General features: G+C 38.3%; 1 protein-coding gene across 2 annotated transcripts in view; it reads left to right on the top strand.

The window, feature by feature from the left end:
• LOC149012197 (putative cyclic nucleotide-gated ion channel 5) overlaps positions 1-21,790 on the top strand; it is an 83,528-nt gene that overhangs the window by 44,033 nt on the left and 17,705 nt on the right. For both annotated transcript variants that reach the window (XM_089159099.1, XM_089159098.1), the window contains exon 5: positions 1,163-1,461. In XM_089159099.1, coding sequence (XP_089015225.1) covers positions 1,163-1,461 — 299 coding nt within the window. The remainder of the gene's footprint in view (positions 1-1,162; positions 1,462-21,790) is intronic.

Here is a 21,790-nt window from a genome sequence, read left to right as displayed (position 1 = left end):
CTTCTCCCTTGAAAACTTTAATTTCCTTGATCTTGTTAAAGAGTCATTCATAAAAAGTTAATTAGTTCCAATTTTAGAGTCTAGAGGTAGAGACAAAGTCAATTTGAATTTCATTGGAAGAACAGGGTTGATGAGTCTTCAAATATTCTCGTAACCAGCATACTATATAGGTTTTATGTATATAATTTCAAATTTTATTTTTCTTTTTGGCTACTAGTAACTTACAATAGCATATCTATGATTGTGTGCAAGGTGTAAAGTATCAGTATCAAATATCTCATTGGGTAGATCATTTTAAGAGATGTAGGGTATTGTGTCGTATTATATGAGAGATACATATCAGATGGTGCAAAAAGTTCAGATTCTTGGTTGAGAGTTCTTCATTTCCCCATTAGAATTAAGATTTATAACGAATCTGAGTGAAAATGATTTCTTACAGAATGTTTCAATTATATCGATATGGCTTTGAGATGTATAGCCTGGTACAAGTTAGTGCAGCTACTGAACCCTTAATTAGATGTATTGATGGTATTGAGATGTGTCAATCTCATCTTGTCATCTCAGTCCATATCGGCTGATACACTGATTCAATCCAATACATGCCATTTACCCAAAAGAAAAAAAAGGGTATGCATCATGTAGGTGACCTGTGTATACTACCTGTATTGTATCGAAAGATACTTTAAAACATTCACTCTTCACTTAGCTGGCTTTCTATCATAGAGACATGAGTGTGTCTGGTTAATATGCTATTGACTTTAAATGTAGTGAAGGTCCTGTTGCATAGGCAGTAGCCCTATGCCTACTGCCTAATTGTAGGGATAAGGTTTAAATCACATAAAAGATTTTATGTTCGAACTTGTTTATGAATTCACCTGGTAACTTTGACTATCTCTTTTTATTGTTATCATCTCATCGAGGCTATCTACTTAAACTGGCTATATAGAGTAAAAGCTAAATACTGGTTGAGCCAAAAAAAATATTACAGGAAGAGTTTAATATGAATATGATCCTGCTTAAACAGTCCTTTTTTTAGTTTGCAGAAGAAATATCTGGCCCTTTATTCCCACTACTAAGGTTTCCACTATAAGTTGAACTGTAACATAGATGTTTTTTGAGGATCTTCTGGCACGGATCTGAACTGTAGAAGGCTCTTTTGCAGATAGTTGGCGCTCTCTGGTACTTATGTGCTGTGGAACGCAATGACACTTGCTGGCAGAAAGCTTGCGACGCTGACAACCTTTGCATAAAAGATTACTTATATTGTGGTAGTGGGCATATGGATGGTTATGAAGGCTGGCTCAATGTCAGTGAGAATGTCCTTTCTACCAACTGTACTCCAGGTGGAAACTCATTCAACTTTGGTATCTTTCAACTGGCGTTGTCATCTGGTGTTGCATCATCTAGTAAATTCCTGTCGAAATACTGTTTCTGTTTATGGTGGGGCCTACAAAACTTGAGGTAACGGTTTAATTTTTCTTCTCCATTTGATAGCTAGCCGGCTTCTATCACATTTCATGTTGATTGATGTAAACAGTAGGTATGTTATTGTGCACTATGGCATGTTAATCAATTCAGAATCTTTTGCATCATCTTGATATTTATTCCATCAGATTCAGTGTATCTATGTATCAGAATGTGAGCTGATTCAGTGTATCTATGTATCAGAATGCATGGTTTTTGTGTTTTGTTAGATAGTTGATCTATAAATGTAGTGCTTGGTGAACATGTTTATGCGAGTTCGTGTTGTGTCTTGTGAGTGTATAATGGGAAATAAGCACATGTGTATTCAACTATGCAAAGGGGATTTATTTAATCTCACTTTTTATATTGTTTCATGTTGGTGAACCTAGGGGAAATGCATCATCCTCTCCACAAATCGGGCTTAAGGTTGCATAAAATATGACCCTCCCCAGATTGAGCCTCGTGCATTGGGTATATCATATGAATCCAATGCTAAGATTTAGGGTTTCTTGGAAAGATCCCCTAGAATTAAGGATCTGCCCAGAATCTTCCAGCAAAAACTTAAAATATTATGGGATGCCTTTGAATAACCAAGAAAGTTGTTGGAAACTCTTGCGAGGGATATGAGGTGAAAAGGGTTAATCAAAATTATATGCGAAAGCCTTTGAAGAAAAGGAAAAATTAGGGTTTTGTCAAAACTCAAAACCCAAGATGGGATAGTTTTCTTAGTAGGAGGATAGCAAAATAATACTAAGGAAGATAGGAAGAATAGTGGATTCCTGCGGTTGGGATTGGAGGAGTTTGGAATAATTCTTGGGAGGGCTATCGGTGGATATCAAAGTCTTGATTCTTTCTTCCTCTTCTCCCTTTTCTTTCTTTTCTTCTTCTCTTCTTTAGTCTCTTCCCTTTTTTTTTTTTTTTTTTTTCTCCCTTTCTTCCTTTTCTTTTCTGTTTTCTATTGCCGCAGGCAAGAGAGAGAGAGAAAGGGACGCTGAGAGGATTGGGAGGGAGAGAGGAGGGGCCGTAGGGCAGGGGCAATGCTGCAATGTGGGGGAGGGGCTAACAATGTCATAGGAGGGCAGGGGAGTGAATAGGAGTGTCGTGGGGGGTTTGGGAATTCTGCTGTCCAGCTGGGCAGCAGGAGAATGGGGTGGGAGGGTTGGCGTAGAACAGGGGAGAGGCAAGGGGTGTCTTGTGGGGGTAGGGGAGGGTGAGGGAGGGGCTGGGGCTTGCTGGAAACATGGTAAGACATTTCAGCAAATTATGTCGAGTTTGGCAGATACCGAACTCTTAATGCCTTCGAAACCAAAAGATGCAAAATATTGGCGAGATTTCACCAATATATTGCGATAAATCGCTGAATCAATCGATGTATTGCCAATATCTCGATTTCTTATGATATTTTGGCGATTTCTCGTGATTTTTAGGTGATTTCTCTCGCGATTCTATAGCGGAATCTTCTAGGTCAACGGACAATCTTACCAATTTGTCCCAATGATTCCAGCCTCAAAAGGGAACGTGCCAAATGTGGTTTTAGAGGAAAATCTACATGGAATATTTTCTGGAAATAATTCAAATTAGGAAGACATTTTGTAGCAAAATCTTCATGATCAATTGGCAGTCTTATCAATTATATTCCAATGATTTAGGCCTCAAAAGGCAACGTTCCAAAATGTGATTAGGGAGGAGGATATGCATGGAAGAATTTATGGAAACAATTTAAATTACGAAGCCATTTTATAGTGGAATCTTCAAGGTCAACGGGCATTCTTTCCAGTTATGTTCCAATGATTCAGGCTTCAGAAGTAATGTGCCAAATGTGGCTAGGAGGAGAATTTGCATGGAACAGTTTATAGGAAATAATTCGAATTTGCCAAGTCCCAGTGTGTTTATTGGCATCAAGTTAGGCTAGAGACCAAATTTGGGCCCAAAATGACCTAAAATCCCCCCTGAAATTGGGGGGGGGGGGGGTTGAAATCTTGGCGAAATTCACTAGTTTGCTAGGTTTTCCAACGGGCGAGCTGGCGAATTTCACTGAAATGTTGCACTTTGGCTGGAAATGAAGGGAAAGGGAGGGAGAGGGTCTGCACCCCCTAGGGCTGTGCAAGTAAGAGAAGGGGTGGGGGAAGGCTGTGGATGAGAGAGAAGGAAGGGGAAGGTGGTGGGGGCTGCAGTTTGTACTTGTTTGCTGCTGGAACTTGAGGAAGACTGCATTGAATGCATGAAGATCATGGTGGGAGATCTCGTTCTCGAGCGAGATCTCGCCACTCAGAAATACCGAGATCTCGACCGAGATGGCGAGATCTCGGTCGAGATATGCTAGAAAATTGGCGGTAGTCTCGGTAGCCCATCTCGGTGAGTTTTAGGGCTCTGGTTGGGCTGAAACTTGGTATTTAGCTTATTTAAGGCCTTTTGAACACATTGGTGGCCTTAGATTTGTGAGAAAATAACCCTAACTATGTCTCCTACGTCGACCCTATGTGTAAAACTGAAATTCTGTGTAATGCAAAGTTAGAGTCTTAGAGAATAGAGATTATAGATATAGAGTTAGAGTCTTAGAGAGTTAGAGACAACATGTAATGTAATTATGTAAAGATATCAAGTAATTCAAGACTTCAAGTTAATGAGTTATCATTTATCAACCATCAAATATCAAATACAAATATATAATAACATTACACATCAAGTATTCAAGAATCAAGTCAACAAGTGATCAAAGTTCAAACTTCCAACTATCAAAGATTCAAAGTAATAAATTGTTAAACACTTAAATGTCTTCAAAATTTTACAACCATAACTCCATAAGAATTAAGAAGATTACAACTTACAAGTTACAAGTTACAAGTTACAACTTACAAGTTACAAGACTAAGAGTATCACTCAACATTCCGCATCAATTGATTCTGAACGGTGGCCACATATGACTCCCAAGTCAATTGATCACTGAAGTATGTCACATATCGGTTTATATGATCATTATATGTTTGCATGTCAGAATACTGGAGGAATAGCAGTTTGGGATAACTGTCAATCTTGGGTGGGTGAAAGAGCCATTGTTGTTGTTTTTGTTCATATAGTTGTTGAGTATTTGGGTACGGGTTTCTAAACCACTCATTTAACAACCCACCTTCACTCCCATATGCATACTCTCCAGGTGAAGGGTCTTGAGGAATAGTATGACCTCCATAAGAAGAATACCCACTGTAATCTGACCCGGTGCTGTGATCCCGTTATTGGTACCCCGATGACAGGCTCTGCTGTTGTGAATCACTCTGATCTAGGCTCATGCTTCCCATGTTTAATTCAAGATCATGCATGCTCGCATCATCATTCGGTTGCCCCTGCCCTTGCTTTGATCTGCTCTTCCGACTCCTACTATAAGTCCGAGAGATAGGGGAACTGTGGCTCACATGTGTCGGATGACTCGGACCTGGTGGAGGTGAGTCAGGTGACTCCCTTTGTTGACGCTGACTTCCACCAGAAACACGACCAGCCTGACTGCCTCCATGACTCGAACTCGATGTTTGATTTGGGCCACTTGGCCGTCTGGTATGAGTGGTATCATCGGCATCATCATCTGAATCCCCACTACTAGTTGTCACCTCAGTTGTTTGAAGTCGACCAGGTGGCTCCACAAATGGTACAACTGATCCTTCTGATGCCGCTACAGCAGCCTGACCCTCATCAGAAGATAGGTGCTCAGCCACAGCATCTGGGCCCACAGCAGCAGCAATGGTAGGATCAGGCTGCCCTTCTGGCCCATCCAGCATTGGGCCACCTCGATCCCTAACCCACTGATATATGACATCATCTTCCTCATCTTTTGCGGGGGGCTCGTGGAATATATCAGTCAACTCAATCGGTTCACGATTGTCGTCATCTATATTATCTTGTATGTGCCCTATTCTCAATCTCATGTTGTAATGCACATCCACCAAGTTCTCGAGCCTCTTACTCCCCAATCTGTTCCGTACCTTACTATGGATGAGCGAGAAGGTGCTCCAGTTCCTCTCGCAACTAGAGGATGGGCAAGTCTGTGAAAGTACTTTAATTGCTATGTCCCTGAGATTTGGCGCACTAATTCCATATAGAAACCACCAGTCAGCTGCATAACCAAAAATAAGAATGCATTAGGCAAGCAAATCTTTATATTTATATAACTTATCAGTTATCATTTATAAAGTTATAGACTTATAGTCTATAGACTTATAGACTTAATGACTTATAGAGTAGTGAACTATTTACTAGGATCAGTTTTTTTCCTAGTTGCAACTGCAGAAGGCTTTCCAAAACTCCCAGAGGCATCCCTGAACTCCCTGATCTGTACACCAATTCTTCAATTATTGTATTATACTATTATGTATATGCTTAATGGCTAATGCACTAATGCAAGAAGTTGAAGAAACAATTGAATAAGTTCTCACCTCTCCATTAATTGTCCCTTGCATGATGGGATTTGACACAAGCTTCTCCACCACCTCTTGCACCATAGTCATCAACTTTACATCAAGCCCCAGATCATTCTTGTAATGGTACTTTGGGTTGAGGTAGTAAGCTTGCATTGTGGAAATAAAAAATTTGGTTAATGACTTAGTGATTTGGTTGTTTACTAACTTACTTGTTTATAAATTATAAGTTATAAGTTATAACAAATAAAGAATTTAAATTAAAGTATACAACAAAAACTTAAAGACTTAAAAGTGACTCACCAGCCAAGTGGAAAGGATGCATCAAGTGCATCTCCCATCTATTATCGATGATCCTCTCGTAGGATTTGAAGGTGCTAGGGGCAGCAGCTCTAACCAACTCTTTCATTTGCTGGAGGGCAGCATATATGTGGGGCATTGTGGGCTTCTTCTCCGAATCCACCATCCTTAAAACAAACACAATAGGCTCTATAATGCCCAGTGTCCTATTCAGCCTCCTCCAAAAGGAATCATCAGCAATGGTTTGTTGGGCTAGTACTGCATCATGATGGCTAGATCCACGCCAACCAAACCACTCCTCACTTGCAAACATGTGCCGAAGATCCACCACTTTCTTCTGGAAGCTTTTCAGAGCTACATAGTTGGTGGCGAATCTAGTCAATCCAGGTCTGACTAGATCACCCTTACAGTGGTTCCTCATCATCTTCAGCACATAACCATGGTTATAAATAAAATTACTTACCCTTCTAGCCCTCTCAACCACAGTACTGATTGACTTTCTTTTCCCCAAGTCCTTCAACATAAGATCAATCGAATGAGCAGCACATGGTGTCCAAAAGAGGTGGATCCTGCTGCTCTTCTTCCTCATCAACATTTCACCAGCTTTTTTGAAGTTTGCACCATTATCTGTGACAATTTGGACAACATTCTTTGGCCCTACCTCGAGTACCACCTCCCTAAGAAGCTTGTAAAGGTAGTCAGCATCTTTGATCTTATCTGAGGCATCCACTGACTTGAGGAAGGATGTCTTTCCATTGCAGCTCACCATGAAATTAATGATGGACTGTCTAGTAGGACCAGTCCATCCATCAGCCATCACAGTAACACCATATGTACTCCATTGTTCTTTTAATGATTCAATGTATTCATCCACCTCCTGCTTTACCTTGGGTAAATATTTATTCATTACTTCCCAAGCTGTTGGGCCTTTAACACCTACACCTGCCCTAGCAACTGCATTGATCATCCCCTGATAGTATGGTGTTTTGGCTACATTGGGTGCAATGTTGTTATAGAGCATGAATTTGCTGATTGATAACCTAGCTTCCTCCTCCCTACTGCCTTCTCTACCTCTAGCAAACATATAGGGAATGCTTCTTTGATAGATGTCTTGTTGGTTGAAGAGGGAGGGGTCTTGGTCAAATGTGGAATCATAATGTGTAGTCTTCCTCCTCCTCCTTTTGGTCCTCTCGGCAGTCTCAGTTCCCTGAAAACTATGTCTAGGTGGCATGGATGCCCCTGACCCCGAACCACCTGCTCCCCTTGTTTGTTCATATTGCCTCACACTATCAGCATGTAAGGACTGTCTGCTAGCTTCCATTGCAGCCTTCATCTGTCTCCATTCGGCTCGTGACTCAACACCCATAACCCTCCTCCTCTCTTCATCATCGCTTGATTCCTCATCAACATCAAGAGTAGGTCTAGATAGCACTATATCCTCAAATTCCCTTTGCTTTTGTGCCATCTCTTCCTTTTTTTGTTTCCCTCCCCTTAAAGTTGCTGCAATTGTTTTTTGGACTTCATAAGGAACCCTGGGACACTTGGCGACATCTTTATAACCACCAGCCAAATGTTGCTTTAATCTGGTTGAACCACCAGAATTCAAAGTCTTGAGGCAATACTTGCATCGGGATTTCTTCTTGTCAGCAGTCAGTGGATCCCCATGTTGCCAAGCAATGTCCTGAGTCCCACTACCAGTGCCGCCACTCCCACTAGTTGCCATTTAAGATTCAAATGTACAGCACTGAAAATCTGAAATACATACATGAATCATGAATATTCCCAAATAATCATTAGAATAATTTTTAGATACATAAAAACATGTAAAAACAATTATAAAACAACAAAACACACACTTTGTTCTAAGATAACATATATACACTGCTCAAACAAACATGTTAGTATTTTTAAAATAAACTACATAATATGAGCATCATTTAAAAAAAAAAACAGATAAATTTTTAATAACATATTATTTTTTATAATTATTTTATGTAAAAATGATTTATAAAACAACAAAACACACACTTTGTTCTAAGATAACATATATACAATGCTCAATAAGACATGTTTGTATTTTTAAAATAAACTAAATAATATAAGCATCATTTAAAAAAAAAAAACAGATAATTTTTTAATAAAATATTATTTTTCATAATTATATTATTTAATTATTTAAATAAAAAAAATACAGCAAGCATGATAATCAAAATATTAATGCATGAGATTGTAGCCCTCTAAATGTAGTTTAACATAAATAATAATCACATTCATATCATAAGTATTTATTTATAATCTTTAATTTTAATTTTTTAGATAATATATTTTTTAAATACGAAAATTCAAAAAAAAAAAATTAATAACAGAAAATTAAAATTTTTTCCATGAAAGTGTAGATCTAAGCTTGAACATCAACATATATTTATATCACACTCATACAATCATTGTAGAACCTTGTATTTGAAAAAAATCAAATTTGGGGGAAAATCTTACATTTCTTGAAGATCCCTTGAAATATGCTTGAATCACTACAAATATGCTTCAATTTGTTGTTGTAGATGAGTTGATGATGTTGCTATGTTGAATCCCCAACAAATTCCGGCCAAAAATGAAGTTTTCCGGCCAAATATGGGCTTCCAGCGAGATAGAGGAGAGAGAGAGAGGCGAGAGAGAGGCGAGAGATGCCTCTCTCGAGCGAGACAGGGGCTTTAAAAAGCCCCTAAAGCAGCCAAAATCCTCCCGTTGGCGAGATCTCGAGCGAGATCTGCAATCTCGCAGATCTCGCCTTTCTAAAAAGGCGAGATATCTCGCGAGATCTCCCACCATGTTGAAGATGCTGGGAATACTGATGGAGGTGTTGATCTTTGAACAAAATTCTTAATTACTCAACCATGGCTCCCCTCGATAAGGAACCATGATCATCAACTCAAACTCAATTTATTCAATAATTAGACTTGAAGAATTACAAAGAAAGAGTAGGCTATTTGTAGCTTACTAAAAGACTCGTAACACCAAGTGGGATTCCTCAACAGATTAGGATCCCACTACATAATCTTGATTCTTGAAATAGTATCTAAAAATCTAAGCTCTAAGGACCCACTGAAAATAAAAGATTAATTAACTTAAAACTCTATCTAAAGAAGTTATCTTGAAAAAGAACTCCTTAGGACACTCAACTTCTAATTACTAACTCAACAGCAACTCAAGAAGCAAAACCCAAATTGGACTTTTGGACTAAATCTGGAATTAATTCCGGCAATAAAAGAGGGCCGAAAATGCCCTAAATACCCCTTTTAGGGGGTCTGGCCAGCCTATGGAGGCTTCTTGGAGCCATCTAGGGGGCCCCACTTAGGATTTTGGCCAGGTTTCAACTTGTGGTCACATCACTATGCCTTTTTGTTTTTTTTAACCAACCTAAGCGTCCTAACTCTTTCTATATAACATTTTCTTCCTCTTGTCTTCTTGTCTTTCCATTGTTCTATTTCATCTTTATCCTCCTCTCTTTCTTCTCTGCGTGATTTCCATTTACGCTATAGCGTGTTACAAGTGCGATGATGAGGACATCATTCCTATGGAATGATAGTTCCGAGTTTATCAGCACAGATCAACCCACTTCAGCGCCTATTTGGATAGGCAACAAGTTTTTAAGGCTATCGAATTGTTGGGGTCCATTGGTTTGACCAAGAGCATTTCCCGTACTGCAGCTTAGTTGTCTTTTATTTATTATGTGTCTTCTATTTGGACTAATTTATCGTTTGTTTGGTTAGGAGTATTTGTGTGAATTTCCAGTTTTGACCTTATATTTGGAATAATAGTAGGTGGGGGCAAAAGGTGGTTGTTGAGATTTGGGCAACCTTGGTGCTCAAGTTACATTAGTTTCTATTTGTGGTGCAGGAGTCTTGGTGCATAAGTTTGAAGAGTCGGAGTTTCTTTTACTTTCTTTTTTCAGAACTTTCTAATTCTGTTCTTTCTATTTTGGACAGAGTTCTATGTTAGTTAAGTCCATCCAAGTGTAATTTTATTTTCTTTTTAGAGGGCAAGGTTTCTTGCTGCTCAAGGGTGTAATTTCAGATCTGAAGTCTACAAATAAACTAGACCTGCAATTCTGTGAAATAGTCCAGAATCGTCGGGTGAGTTTTCCTTGTTGGTTCAAGTGTCTACTCTTCTTCTTCCTTTGTTTCTTCTTCAGTTCTTGTATCTGATTTGGTTCTAAGAGGCTGATCTCTAACATGGTATCAGAGCTTTAATTTGATTCCTGGGTTGCTCTTTTTTGGTTTCTAGTTTGAGAGTTGTTTAGATTTTTCGTTTAAGGAAAGGGACCCTAGTTCAATGAAGAAGATGAACTAGGGTTCCCATAAAGGTTTATAGTAGTTTGATTTCTGAAGTTCTTTGATAATGGTTGCTGCCTTTGAAAACTTGTTTTCTGAAATTTCTTTTGGTTTGAAATTGAGAGAAGAAGAGGCGAGGCTAGTTTTGTCTAGTTCCCTGGTTTCTCTCAGTGATTCCCTGCTAGCGTGGTTGTCAGTTCTTAGGCTTGTTGCTTGCTGCAGTTTCGAATTGATCCTTCCAAAGAAAGGATTTTTTTTCTGGTTTCAGCTTTCTTTTCTATCACAAAGAGGAGAAGAAGAGTAGTAGCAGACGAAGAGAGAAGAATCTTAACTTGAGGCTGAGTGTTTCGGTGAAGAGCAGAACTGGAGTCATGAAGATTCAAATCTGCAGAATATCGCAGAAAACTTTGAAGCAAAAAATAAGTATCCCATCAATTGGGGTCTGAGTGTGATTCAATTCCGTTTGTTCTCGATTTTGTTGATTGGATCTTCTCCTCTGTCGTGGCTTTGCTAATCCCTCTTTTTAAGTGCTGTTGGTTACTCTGACAGAAGTTGCAAAAAACTTTTCTGTGACACTGGCCAGCAAGTCGATGGTGTCTTTTCATGTATAAGGTTGAAGAAGAAAATAAGAAGAAGAATAAGGAAGCTTTGGTAGAGTTAATTGCAAGAGTTGTGTCAATTATTTGAATCTGCTTTTTCTTCAAGCTATGCATTGTGCTTTTGAGGTTTACCTCTAATTTACGAAACCTAAGAAGGAATCAATGGTGTGTTAGTGATGTTCGATGGTTCAAGTATTGAAAGATTGGTTCAATTTTTGGTTCAGATCCGGTTCAGTGTTGGGTTCAATTCTTCGTTCAAATTCTGATTCTGGTTTTTTTGTTTTTTTGGGTGGTGGTTGTTGTTGGAGTCAATTCTGGTACATTCCTGATTCTATTTTCTGGTTTTGTTCCTATTCTAGTTTCTTATTCAGTTTCTGATTCCTATACTTGCTTTAGTTTGTGCTTCTATTATTATTTGTTTCCATATTTAACTGGGATTCTTTCCTCAGTTTTTCTTACATTCTTGCCATCCCCCCCCCCCCCCCCCCCAATTTTCCATTTCAGTTTTGGGATACTTACATATTTGTCATTCTTTTCCTTTATTTACCAATATCTTGGTGAAATTTTTTGGTTTATACAATGTTGCTATTATCTTAATCTACCATGAGGAGAGTGGAAATTGTTTCTTGAATTCAGACTGGTTAGAAGAATGAAGATTATATCTACCATAAAGGTTTCATTGAAATTTCTTGCTTTGGATCTTTCTATATTGGATATCGGTTGTCATTTATTATCTACGTATAATGCTACACATGAGGGGGAGAATGGAGACTTATTCTATATCTACTTAAGTTGTGCTGAAGGATATTATTTGTGAAGATCTATGTCCACCCAAGATGGTATTCTACAACAATACATGTACCTACCTACCTACCTTTACCTATCTACTTGATTTGTAGTAACCTATACTACCTTTACCTACTTACTTGGTCTGTAGTAACTCATACTACATTTTCCTGCCTACTTGGTTCGCAGTAACCTATATTGCCTTTTACCTACTTAGTCCACAGTAACCAATACTGTTGTTTGCCTACCTATAGCGTTGCCTACTACTTTGGCTTCTTGCAAGAGGTTATGTGTCGACATTGAAGCTATGATTTTTTTTTTCTATTAATGTGAAGATTCCTCCCTACTACTGGCATTATTTAGATAATACCTTTGATGCTGCTATACTTACGGATTTGTTCGTCTTCAATGTTGCTGATTGTTCTCATCATTGGATGGTTCATTTGACATGAAGAATTAAAGATTTTTTCCCCCTTTAAGTTGAAGTTGATTATCTTCTAGGTGAAGTTCTCTTAGTGTTTATCGGTGTTTGCTATTGCTACTTGTATTCAAGATGATGGAGCTAAAGCCTTAGTATATGTTTCTATTATTCTCCAAGCTAAAGCCTTTGATTTGTATGCTCCAGCTTGAGGGGGAGCGTTGAGATTTATGCAACCTTGGTGCACAAGTTACATTGGTTTCTATTTTTGGTTTAGGAGTCTTGGTGCACAAGTTTGAAGAGTTGGGAGTTTTTGTTACATTCTATTTTCAGAACATTCTAATTCTGTTCTTTCTATTTTGGACAGAGTTCTATGTTAGTTAAGTCTGTCCTTTAAGTGTAATTTTATTTCCTTTTTAGAGAGCAAGGTTTCTTGCTGCTCAAGGGTGTAATTCTACATTTGAAGTCTATAAATAAACTAGACCTGCAGTTCTGTGAGATAGTCCAGAATCTCAGGGTGCTTTTCCTTGATGGTTCGAGTGTCTACTCTTCTTCTTCCTCCTTTGTTTCTTCTTCAGTTTTTGTATTTGATTTTGGTTCTAACAGGCTGATTTCTGACAGTGGTGAATTCCCCATTATAGTGGGCTACACCAAGGATAAGTTTTAAGTCTATATTTATTTGCACTTGTAATGGATCATTTAACCAAAAACATTAATCAAGAGGGGGTTCATTGGTGTATGGTTTTTGTTGATGGTATCTTTTGGTGGAGATAGACAAGTATGGTTTAAAAGCAAGTTAGAATCATGGAGAACAACTTTGGAGTCAAAAGACTTTGAACTAAGTAGAAAGAAGACTGAATATCTAGTTTGTAACTTTGGTCATGATTGGACGAATGATGAGATGGTGAAACTTGATAAGAAGGAGATTCCACAAAGCAATTATTTTAAGTACTTTGGCTCAATCACAAATAAAAAAGATGTTAATGTAACCTAGAGGGGGGGGGGTGAATAAGTTACTACTAGTGGATTAGGTAAAATTTTCAGTTTATTGTAAGTTCACAATTAAATTGGCAAATTAAATTAATTTGGACAATTTTGCAAACAACCACAATACAACAATTTTATAATGGTTCGACTTAGCAAGTCTACATCCACTCCTTTCTTGGTCTCAAAAGAGATTTCCACTAGTGACCTCTTTCAACACAATGGGTAGATGATCAAATCCTCACAATCTTTGTTGGTGTGGGGTAAGTGCACCCTTTACAATCTTCCTTCTAATAAGGCAAAGGCACCCTCTATAATTCTAATCAACTTACACTAGAATTAAAGCAACACAATATAAAGTTAAGTAAGATATTATCTATCAAGGGGTGTGACACTTTACCCCTTGAGTGAATGTGATGTTTAAGTATGAATGTGTTTAAATGTGTATGAATGCTCCACGTTGAAGCTTCTCAAGTACGCAACAAACCTTCTTTCACCTCAGCCTTGATTGAACAATGAATGCCTTACTTCTTTGAAGGAACTTCAAGTCTGAGTGATGGTGAGAGGCTATAGCAAAAGTACGGAATTTTGTTGGCTTTTAGTATTTTGCCACCCACGGAATCCCCAAAATTTCTGCGACATCGCTGAAATTTGGGAATGTTTTGTGGAAGTTTCGGCCCCACAATTCTAGGATTATTTGAGGTCACTTTGGGCTAGTTTTATGTGTCTAGCCTAATTTGAGGCTAGTAAACACACTGAGAGTGTTATTTTGGCCTAAAACCTAACCTTAAGTGGTGTTCTAGATTGGCACAGCCTGGCTGTATGCAAGCAAAATAGGAAGCCTGAAACATGAATATAAACATACAGCAATTAAATATGTAAATGATGCAAGAGAACAAAGAGATCTTCATTAAATTGCAAGAAATAAGAAAACAACTAAAATTCGTTATACAAGTATATACCAAGTACAACTACACGGGTGTAGGCAAGTACATAGTGATCCCATCGTGTCAATACTAAGTACTGTGCCTCGGTGGATCCATCCCCTGCTAGTGCTCCATCATACTATATATCATGTCCTCCCCCAACATATGTACATACTGACCCCATGACATCCCCTACTAATGGTTGTTAAGATAGTTGTAAACTACAACTCTATAAATGAGGCAAAACTTTGACCCTCCAATGGTATATATAGGTGATAAATTGCAAGAAATTGATTGAATGGCAATATATTGCCCATTTCGACTATTGGGCGATATATCGCCGACATTTTGTAATATCATTTTCGCTAGGGGGTTTCGTGTTGCTACTTACCAAAACACCGAAATGTCGCCAAATTTCAGCGACATTTCTCACCATGGCTATAACCTAAGACTTCTAAAAGATTTGTGAGCTTTAGAACGTTAAAATGAGTGTAGAGTCTTTGCACTTTATAGAGGCTCTCAAATGGGGGTTGTTGGGCTTAAATAGAGAGCTATAAAGTCCCTTGGGTCTAACGGCTAGAAAACAGTCATTTTTTGGCAGAAATAGCGCAGTGGAGGGGGAAATGGCAACTCGTTTGGGCAGTATAGCCGTTGTAATATGACTGTTGGGCCAAACGGTGAGCCGTTACGAAACGACACACCATTTCAGGGAAAAGGCAAGCCGTCTTGTACAACAAGTTTGAACCTTGCATTTTTCATGGGGTTTGGGGTCCACTTGACCAACCCTAAGTCCACAATGACTCTTCTACCCTATCCTAGGTCAGTCTAGTGATGCCATAGGTATGATTTGATGTAATGATGCATGAGTGCAATTACATAATGTATAGTGTCCCAAGTCGTAGGTGCACTTGTTCTTAAGCTTGATTGATTTTTTATCTTAGTTTTTGAATCTTCTTATGCTTCAGGCATCAAGTCTTCATATCCCACTTGATTTGGTCTTTACTTGGGTCTTACTCATCTATTGAGTTGAGCTTTCACTTGTGCCTTGAGTAACCTTGTCTTTGTTCCATATATTTGATTTGATACACTTGGCTTGATCTAGACATACGCAACTCAACTTGATCATTAGTACATTGTGTTTGGTATCATCAAAACTAATAGAGGCTGATGTGGCATTTCCCCAAAAGGTGATATAAAGAATGATGTTTTCAAAGAATTAAAATATGGTGGATAAAGTGGAGAGGTGCATCTGGGGTCTTGTACGGTCGATGTATTCCTTTAAAGCTCAAAGGAAAATTTTGTGAGATCATTGTACAACCAGCTGTGGTGTAGAGAGCTAGGCTATTAAGAAACATCATATAGATAAACTTAATATAGCAATAATGAGGATGCTAAAATGGATGAGTGGCAAAACTAGAAAGGATAAGGTAAGCAATAATCGTATAAGAGTTGGTATGGGAGTAGCTCGATTAAATGACAAGCTAAGACAAATTCGATTAAGGTGGCACTGCCATGTTCATTGGAGGCCTTTAAATAATTTAATATAGATTGAAGGAATTAGAAGAACTAGGGGCAGATGTTCGTGAAATAAAAGTAATCACAAGCGCAAGGTATCGTGTAACTAACGGGTCGATTTTAGGGAGATATACCACTTTAGAATTTAACCTCTTAATGGTAATGCAAGAGTGCAAGGATTCAAAATTTTTAACTAGTTAATTAAACTAAATTAGCAGATCTAAATAAGTGGTCCTAACACATACATCTAATGCAATCGAATTGAGAATAAAAATAAAACAGACATAACCTAACCATTCATCATCTAATAAATAAATAAAAAGTAGGAATAAAAGATGCGAACAATAAATAATAAACAAATAAAAGGGAAGTTATTCGAGTGTCAGCTCTGGATCGAGGGAAGGGGAGTATAACTAGGATGACTTTGACCGTTGACCATTTGGTATAGCTTACAGTCCACCGATTGGGGGAATGGATATTAAAGAAAAAGAAAATACATAAAGTAAATAACAGAACAAATAACAAAGCAATAAATGGAAAAGGGAACCTTAACCAAAGAGAAGCATGACTGTATGCATCTTTGATCAAGGACTTAGGGGATAGGAAAACAATAAATAAATACTGAAAGGTAAATCCTATGGAGGGGAGGGGGAGAAGATTACTGACGAAGGCTACTTACTTGCATCATCGAATCTTGAATAATAAAAAAAACCTTGAACAATTGATTCGAATCTCAATCATCCCTAACAACCAGATCTAGAATGATCCAAATATGCAATTGTTAGATCCAAAGAACAACAAATCCTCTTCGAAATTGAAACTTGAAACTTGAAGCTTGAACTCGAAATTAAAATTGAAGTTGCATTGATTAAAAGAAAGAAATTACACTTGCATAAAATAAACTAAATGTTGAAAACATGGACTAAGGTTTCCTAATTAGAATAGGATTATGTTTCTTCATAAGTCTAGAGTTTTATTTTTATATTTCCTTTTTCTACTTAGTATATGACTTAACTAGGTTGTAACTATAAATACCCTATTGGGGTCTTGTGAATAATATACTTTTAGAGGAGCAATTCCTCACATTACAACATGGTATTAGAGCAACGTTTTGTTTTCATCCTACAGAGGTGCTGTAGAAATTTTTTTTGAAGTCGCTATTCATGTGTTTGTTTTCTTTTCGGGTATCTGGAAATGTATATTGGGTGATTAAGTGCATGTCTAGAAAAATTTTGTCTAAGGAGTCTGGTAGTTAAGCGGACCGGTTGTGTCCCTCTAGTTTTTCCTGGAAACTTTCCTGGTGTACTTTGATTCAATAATATACCAATTGGAGGTAACCTGATGAGATACTTTTCACATAAATTAGTGGGAGTAATTTTGAAAATATTTCAGGGATTTTTTCATAATTTTTGAAAAAGTTCAGGGACTTTTTGAATAATTTCTACTTGCAATTATGGTTGATCCCATATCTCCTTTATCTGGTACATCTAAAGAGTCTCCCATGTCTTCTATTCATAGGGATTGTGAGTTTTCTTTGCTTCAGATAACCACTGTGAAACTTAATGAAACAAATTATCTTAGATGGTTTCGTTCAGTTTCCCTAGCTGTTGGTGCTCGTGGTCTTACTGACCATCTTGATAGGACTTCTATAAAACCTTCCACACCTGGTCTGCAACTTTCCAAGTGGTGTACAAATGAATGCTTGGTCATGAGTTTTCTCATCAACTCCATTGAATCTCGCATAGCAGAGAGTTATCTCCTCTTTCCTGATGCGGCAACTATTTGGAAAGTTACTAAAGATACATACTCCAGAGTTGGCAATGATGCATAGTGCTTTGAAATTAGACGTAAAATTAATCGTTACAGCCAGAAGGACCTTCGTCTTTCTCAGTACAATAACACTCTTTAGGGATATTACCAGACTTTAGATTTCTATGGAAAGTTTACATCGAAGAATGCTGAAGATGTTATCGCCTATCAACAATGGGAAGATAAACAGAGAGTTTATGATTTTTTGGCAGGATTGAATATAGAATTTGATCAAATTCGCGCACAAATCCTTTCGAGAGAGACTTTCCCTTCTCTGGCTCAAGCCTATGCCATGGTAGATATCAAGGACAGTTGAAGGACAGCTATGGTACACACTCAAACATCTGATAGATCTGCATTGGTGGCTGGTTATGACAATAATAAATCTAGTTTTGGTAATTTTTGCCCTCCAATAAAGTGCGAGTATTGTGGAAAAGAGCGTCATACAAAGGACAAGTGTTGGAAGTTGCATGGACGTCTAACATTCCTGTGGAAGAGGTAGAAATGGAATCAAGGGCAGCAATCAAACATCTGTAAATCAAGCCAATTCTGACACCCTGAGTACTCCAACACCTCTTTCCTCAGATGAGCTCCAGTACCTTCGCCAATTGATGTCCAGACTTGACTCATCTTCTCCAGTACCGACTTCCAGTACGAGTATAGCCTTTGTCATTGATCCCTCTGTTGATCCACAAATCCCCACAGGTATTTTTTGTTGTCACAATGTCAATTTGACTTATCCCTCCTGGGTAATCGACTCCGGGGCAACCGACCATATGAGAGGCTCATCTACTTTGTTTCATACTTATTCATCTGTCCCTATTGCTCAGGATGTTCGAACGGCTGATGGGTCTCTCTCCCCTATTTCTGGGAAATGATCTATTATCTGTTCGCCTTCTCTTACCTTATCTAATGTCACGCATGTTCCTAAGTTTTCGGCTAATCTTTTATCTATTAATAGCCTTACTCGTGAATAGCCTTACTCGTGATATGAACTGCAAAATAACTTTCTTTCCTTCTTATTGTGTGTTTCAGGACCTGGAAACAGGGCTTACGATTGGCAGTGGTAAACAAAAGGGGGCTCTACTTAATGGATGGGTCCCCATCAGCTCTTTTTACGGTCTCTAGTTCCACCTCCCCTGCATTTTTTATCTTATTACATTGGCATAGTTGTCTTGGCCACGTTCCTTTACCTATTTTGTCCAAATTATTTCTTGATTTGATTAAAAGGTGCAATTTAAATTATTTTTATTGCGAGGCATGTATTTTGGCCAAACAGACCAGGCATGTTTACCCTATTTCAGATAATCGTAGTAAAATTCCTTTTTCAGTCATTCACTCTGATGTATGGGGTCCTTCTCGGACCGTGTCTGTATCTGGTCATAGATGGTTTGTTACCTTTATTGACTGTTGTACTAGGACCACATGGGTTTACTTCACCAAAAAAGTGACGTTTTCTTGTGTTTTCAAAATTTTCATAATATGATTAGGACTCAGTTTGGGGCGACAGTCAAAATCCTTCGTACGGATAACGGAACTGAGTACTTGGGTGGTGCATTCCCTGCCTACTTAGCAAACCATGGTATCATACACCAAACTAGTTGCGTTGACACTCCACCTCAGAATGGGGTTGCCGAACGCAAGAATAGACATCTACTTGAGGTAGCACGTTCCCTCATGTTTTCTATGCATGTGCCTCTTCGGTTTTGGGGGTGAAGCCGTTTTTACTGCGGCATATCTAATTAACCGAATGCCTTCCCGAGTCTTAGACCAACGTTGTCCCCTTGAGGTTCTTTTAGGTACAACAGTCTTTACAGTCTCACATAAGGTTTTTGGTGTTCGGAACCACCATGTTCATGGAAAGTTAGATCCTCGTGGGTTAAAGTGCATTTTCTTGGGTTATCCTCCTACATAGAAGGGGTATAAGTGTTATCATCCTAGTTTTCGTCGTTTTTTCATCTCTATGAATGTTGTGTTCTAGGAACAAATTCCTTTTTTTTCCCCCTACACCTCTTCAGGGGGAGAGTTTTAGTGAAGATGTTCCAATGTTGATTCCTCCTCGATATTTCTCCTGAGATTCCTATAGATGATCCTCCTTTGGAAGATGGAATGACCGGACAGGAACAACTGGTGGATGATTTAGAGGGGGAGACTAGACCTCTGAAGACTTATCAAAAAAAGCAACAAGTGACCCCTTCGAACCAAGGCCAGTCAAAAGCTTTGGTTCCTGGCCTTGAACAATCCGTTCCTCCAGGTGAGTCTGTCTTTGACCCTTCTTCTAATGCTGCTTTAGACTTACCAATTGCATTAAGTAAGCAGCCTCGAACTTGCACCAAACATCCTATTTCCAATTATGTTTCATATCAATCTCTATCTCCAGAATTTCAAAGTTTTATTTCCTCTTTGTCCTCTACTTCTATTCCTAACACTTGGCAAGAGGCATTATCTCACTCAAATTGGAAAGAAGCTATATGGATGAGGAAATGCAAGCTTTGGAAAAAAACAAAACGTGAGACTTGGTGACTTTGCCCATAGGAAAGCACATTGTTGGGTGCAAATGAGTGTTTGTGATCAAGTACAAGGTAGATGGGACTGTTGAAAGGTAAAAGGCAAGATTGGTGGCCATAGGTTTCACTCAGACTTATGGCGTTGACTACCAGGAGACATTTGCCCCTGTTGCTAAGATGAACACAGTTCGTACTATTATTTCATGTGCAATTAATAAAGGGTGGAGTTTACAACAATTAGATGTGAAGAATGCCTTTTTACATTGAGAACTCCAAGAAGAGGTATATATGGATATACCACCCGGGTATTCTACTACAAAAACTTATAGGAAAGTGTGCAAGTTAAAGAGGGCTTTATATGGGCTGAAGCAATCTCCAAGAGCGTGGTTTGGAAGGTTCCATAAGTCAATGATATCTAATGGCTATAAGCAGAGCAATGCAGACCACACTTTGTTTATTAAAAGAGATGGTTGCCACACTACTATACTTTTACTATATGTGGATGATATTGTGATCACGGGCGAAGAGTGAGGATGAGATTTCAGCATTAAAGACTTTTTTGGGAACTGAATTTGAGATCAAAGATATGGGAAAACTAAGATATTTCCTAGGTTTAGAGTTGGCATATCTACTAGCAGTGTATCTCTATCCCAGAGGAAGTATACATTGGATCTTCTTGAGGAAACTGTAATGCTAGGATGTAAGCCTACTGAGACTCCTATTGAGCCTAACCTACACTTGAAGGCAAAGGAAGGAGAACCAGTTGACAAGATAAGGTATAAAAAATTAGCGGGAAAGTTGATCTATCTATCTCACACTAGACCTGACATCACATTTGCAGTTAGTCTTGTTAGCCAGCATATGCATGATCCCTATTCCTCACATTTGGATGCAGTATATCAGATCTTGAGATACTTGAAGACTACTCCAGGAAAAGGAATTTAATTTTAGCTCATGGACATTTGAAGATTGAGGCATATACAGATGCAAATTGGGCAGGATGTTCAGATGATAGGAGGTCTACCTCTGGGTATTGTGTATATGTGAGAGGTAACCTTGTGACCTGGAGAAGCAAGAAACAGGTTGTAGTTGCGCGGTCCAGTGCTGAGGCCGAGTTTAGGGCGATTGCTCAAGGCATTTGTGAGATACTATGGCTTAAAGGGCTGCTTCAAGAGGTTGGGACAGATTTGGAGGTTCCTATACAGTTATACTCTGATAGTAAGTCAGCAATCAGCATAGCTCATAACCTAGTACAGCATGATAGGACTAAGCATGTGGAGATTAACAGACATTTCATCAAAGAGAAGCTTGAGGCTGGGCTGATCCATATCACCTTTGTTACTTCAAACGAGCAACGGGCTGATGTGCTCACAAAGAGCTTGAGCATGAAGATATTCAATTACATTATGAGCAAGTTAGGCATGATAAATATTTATGCTCAAACTTGAGGGAGAGTGTTGAAAACATGGACTGAGGTTTCCTAATTAGAATAGGATTATGTTTCCTCATAAGTCTAGAGTTTTATTTCTATATTTCCTTTTCCTACTTAGTATAAGACTTAACTAGGTTGTAAATATAAATACCCTATTGAGGTCTTGTGAATAATATACTTTTAGAGGAGCAATTCCTCACATTACAACACTAAATGACTTGAATAATCATTGTATTACATATAAAAATTAAACTTAAACATTGATTATAAAAACTAGAACCCCACAAAGCAATCAAAGAACTAGAGAAAACCTAAA

Source organism: Hakea prostrata, chromosome 6 (assembly GCF_041222555.1).
Source record: "Hakea prostrata isolate BN-2017 chromosome 6, UWA_Hpros_2, whole genome shotgun sequence".
NCBI classification, from domain to species: domain Eukaryota; kingdom Viridiplantae; phylum Streptophyta; class Magnoliopsida; order Proteales; family Proteaceae; genus Hakea; species Hakea prostrata.
Note: the sequence above shows the minus strand (reverse complement) of the source record. Positions and strands in the feature narration are given on the sequence as shown.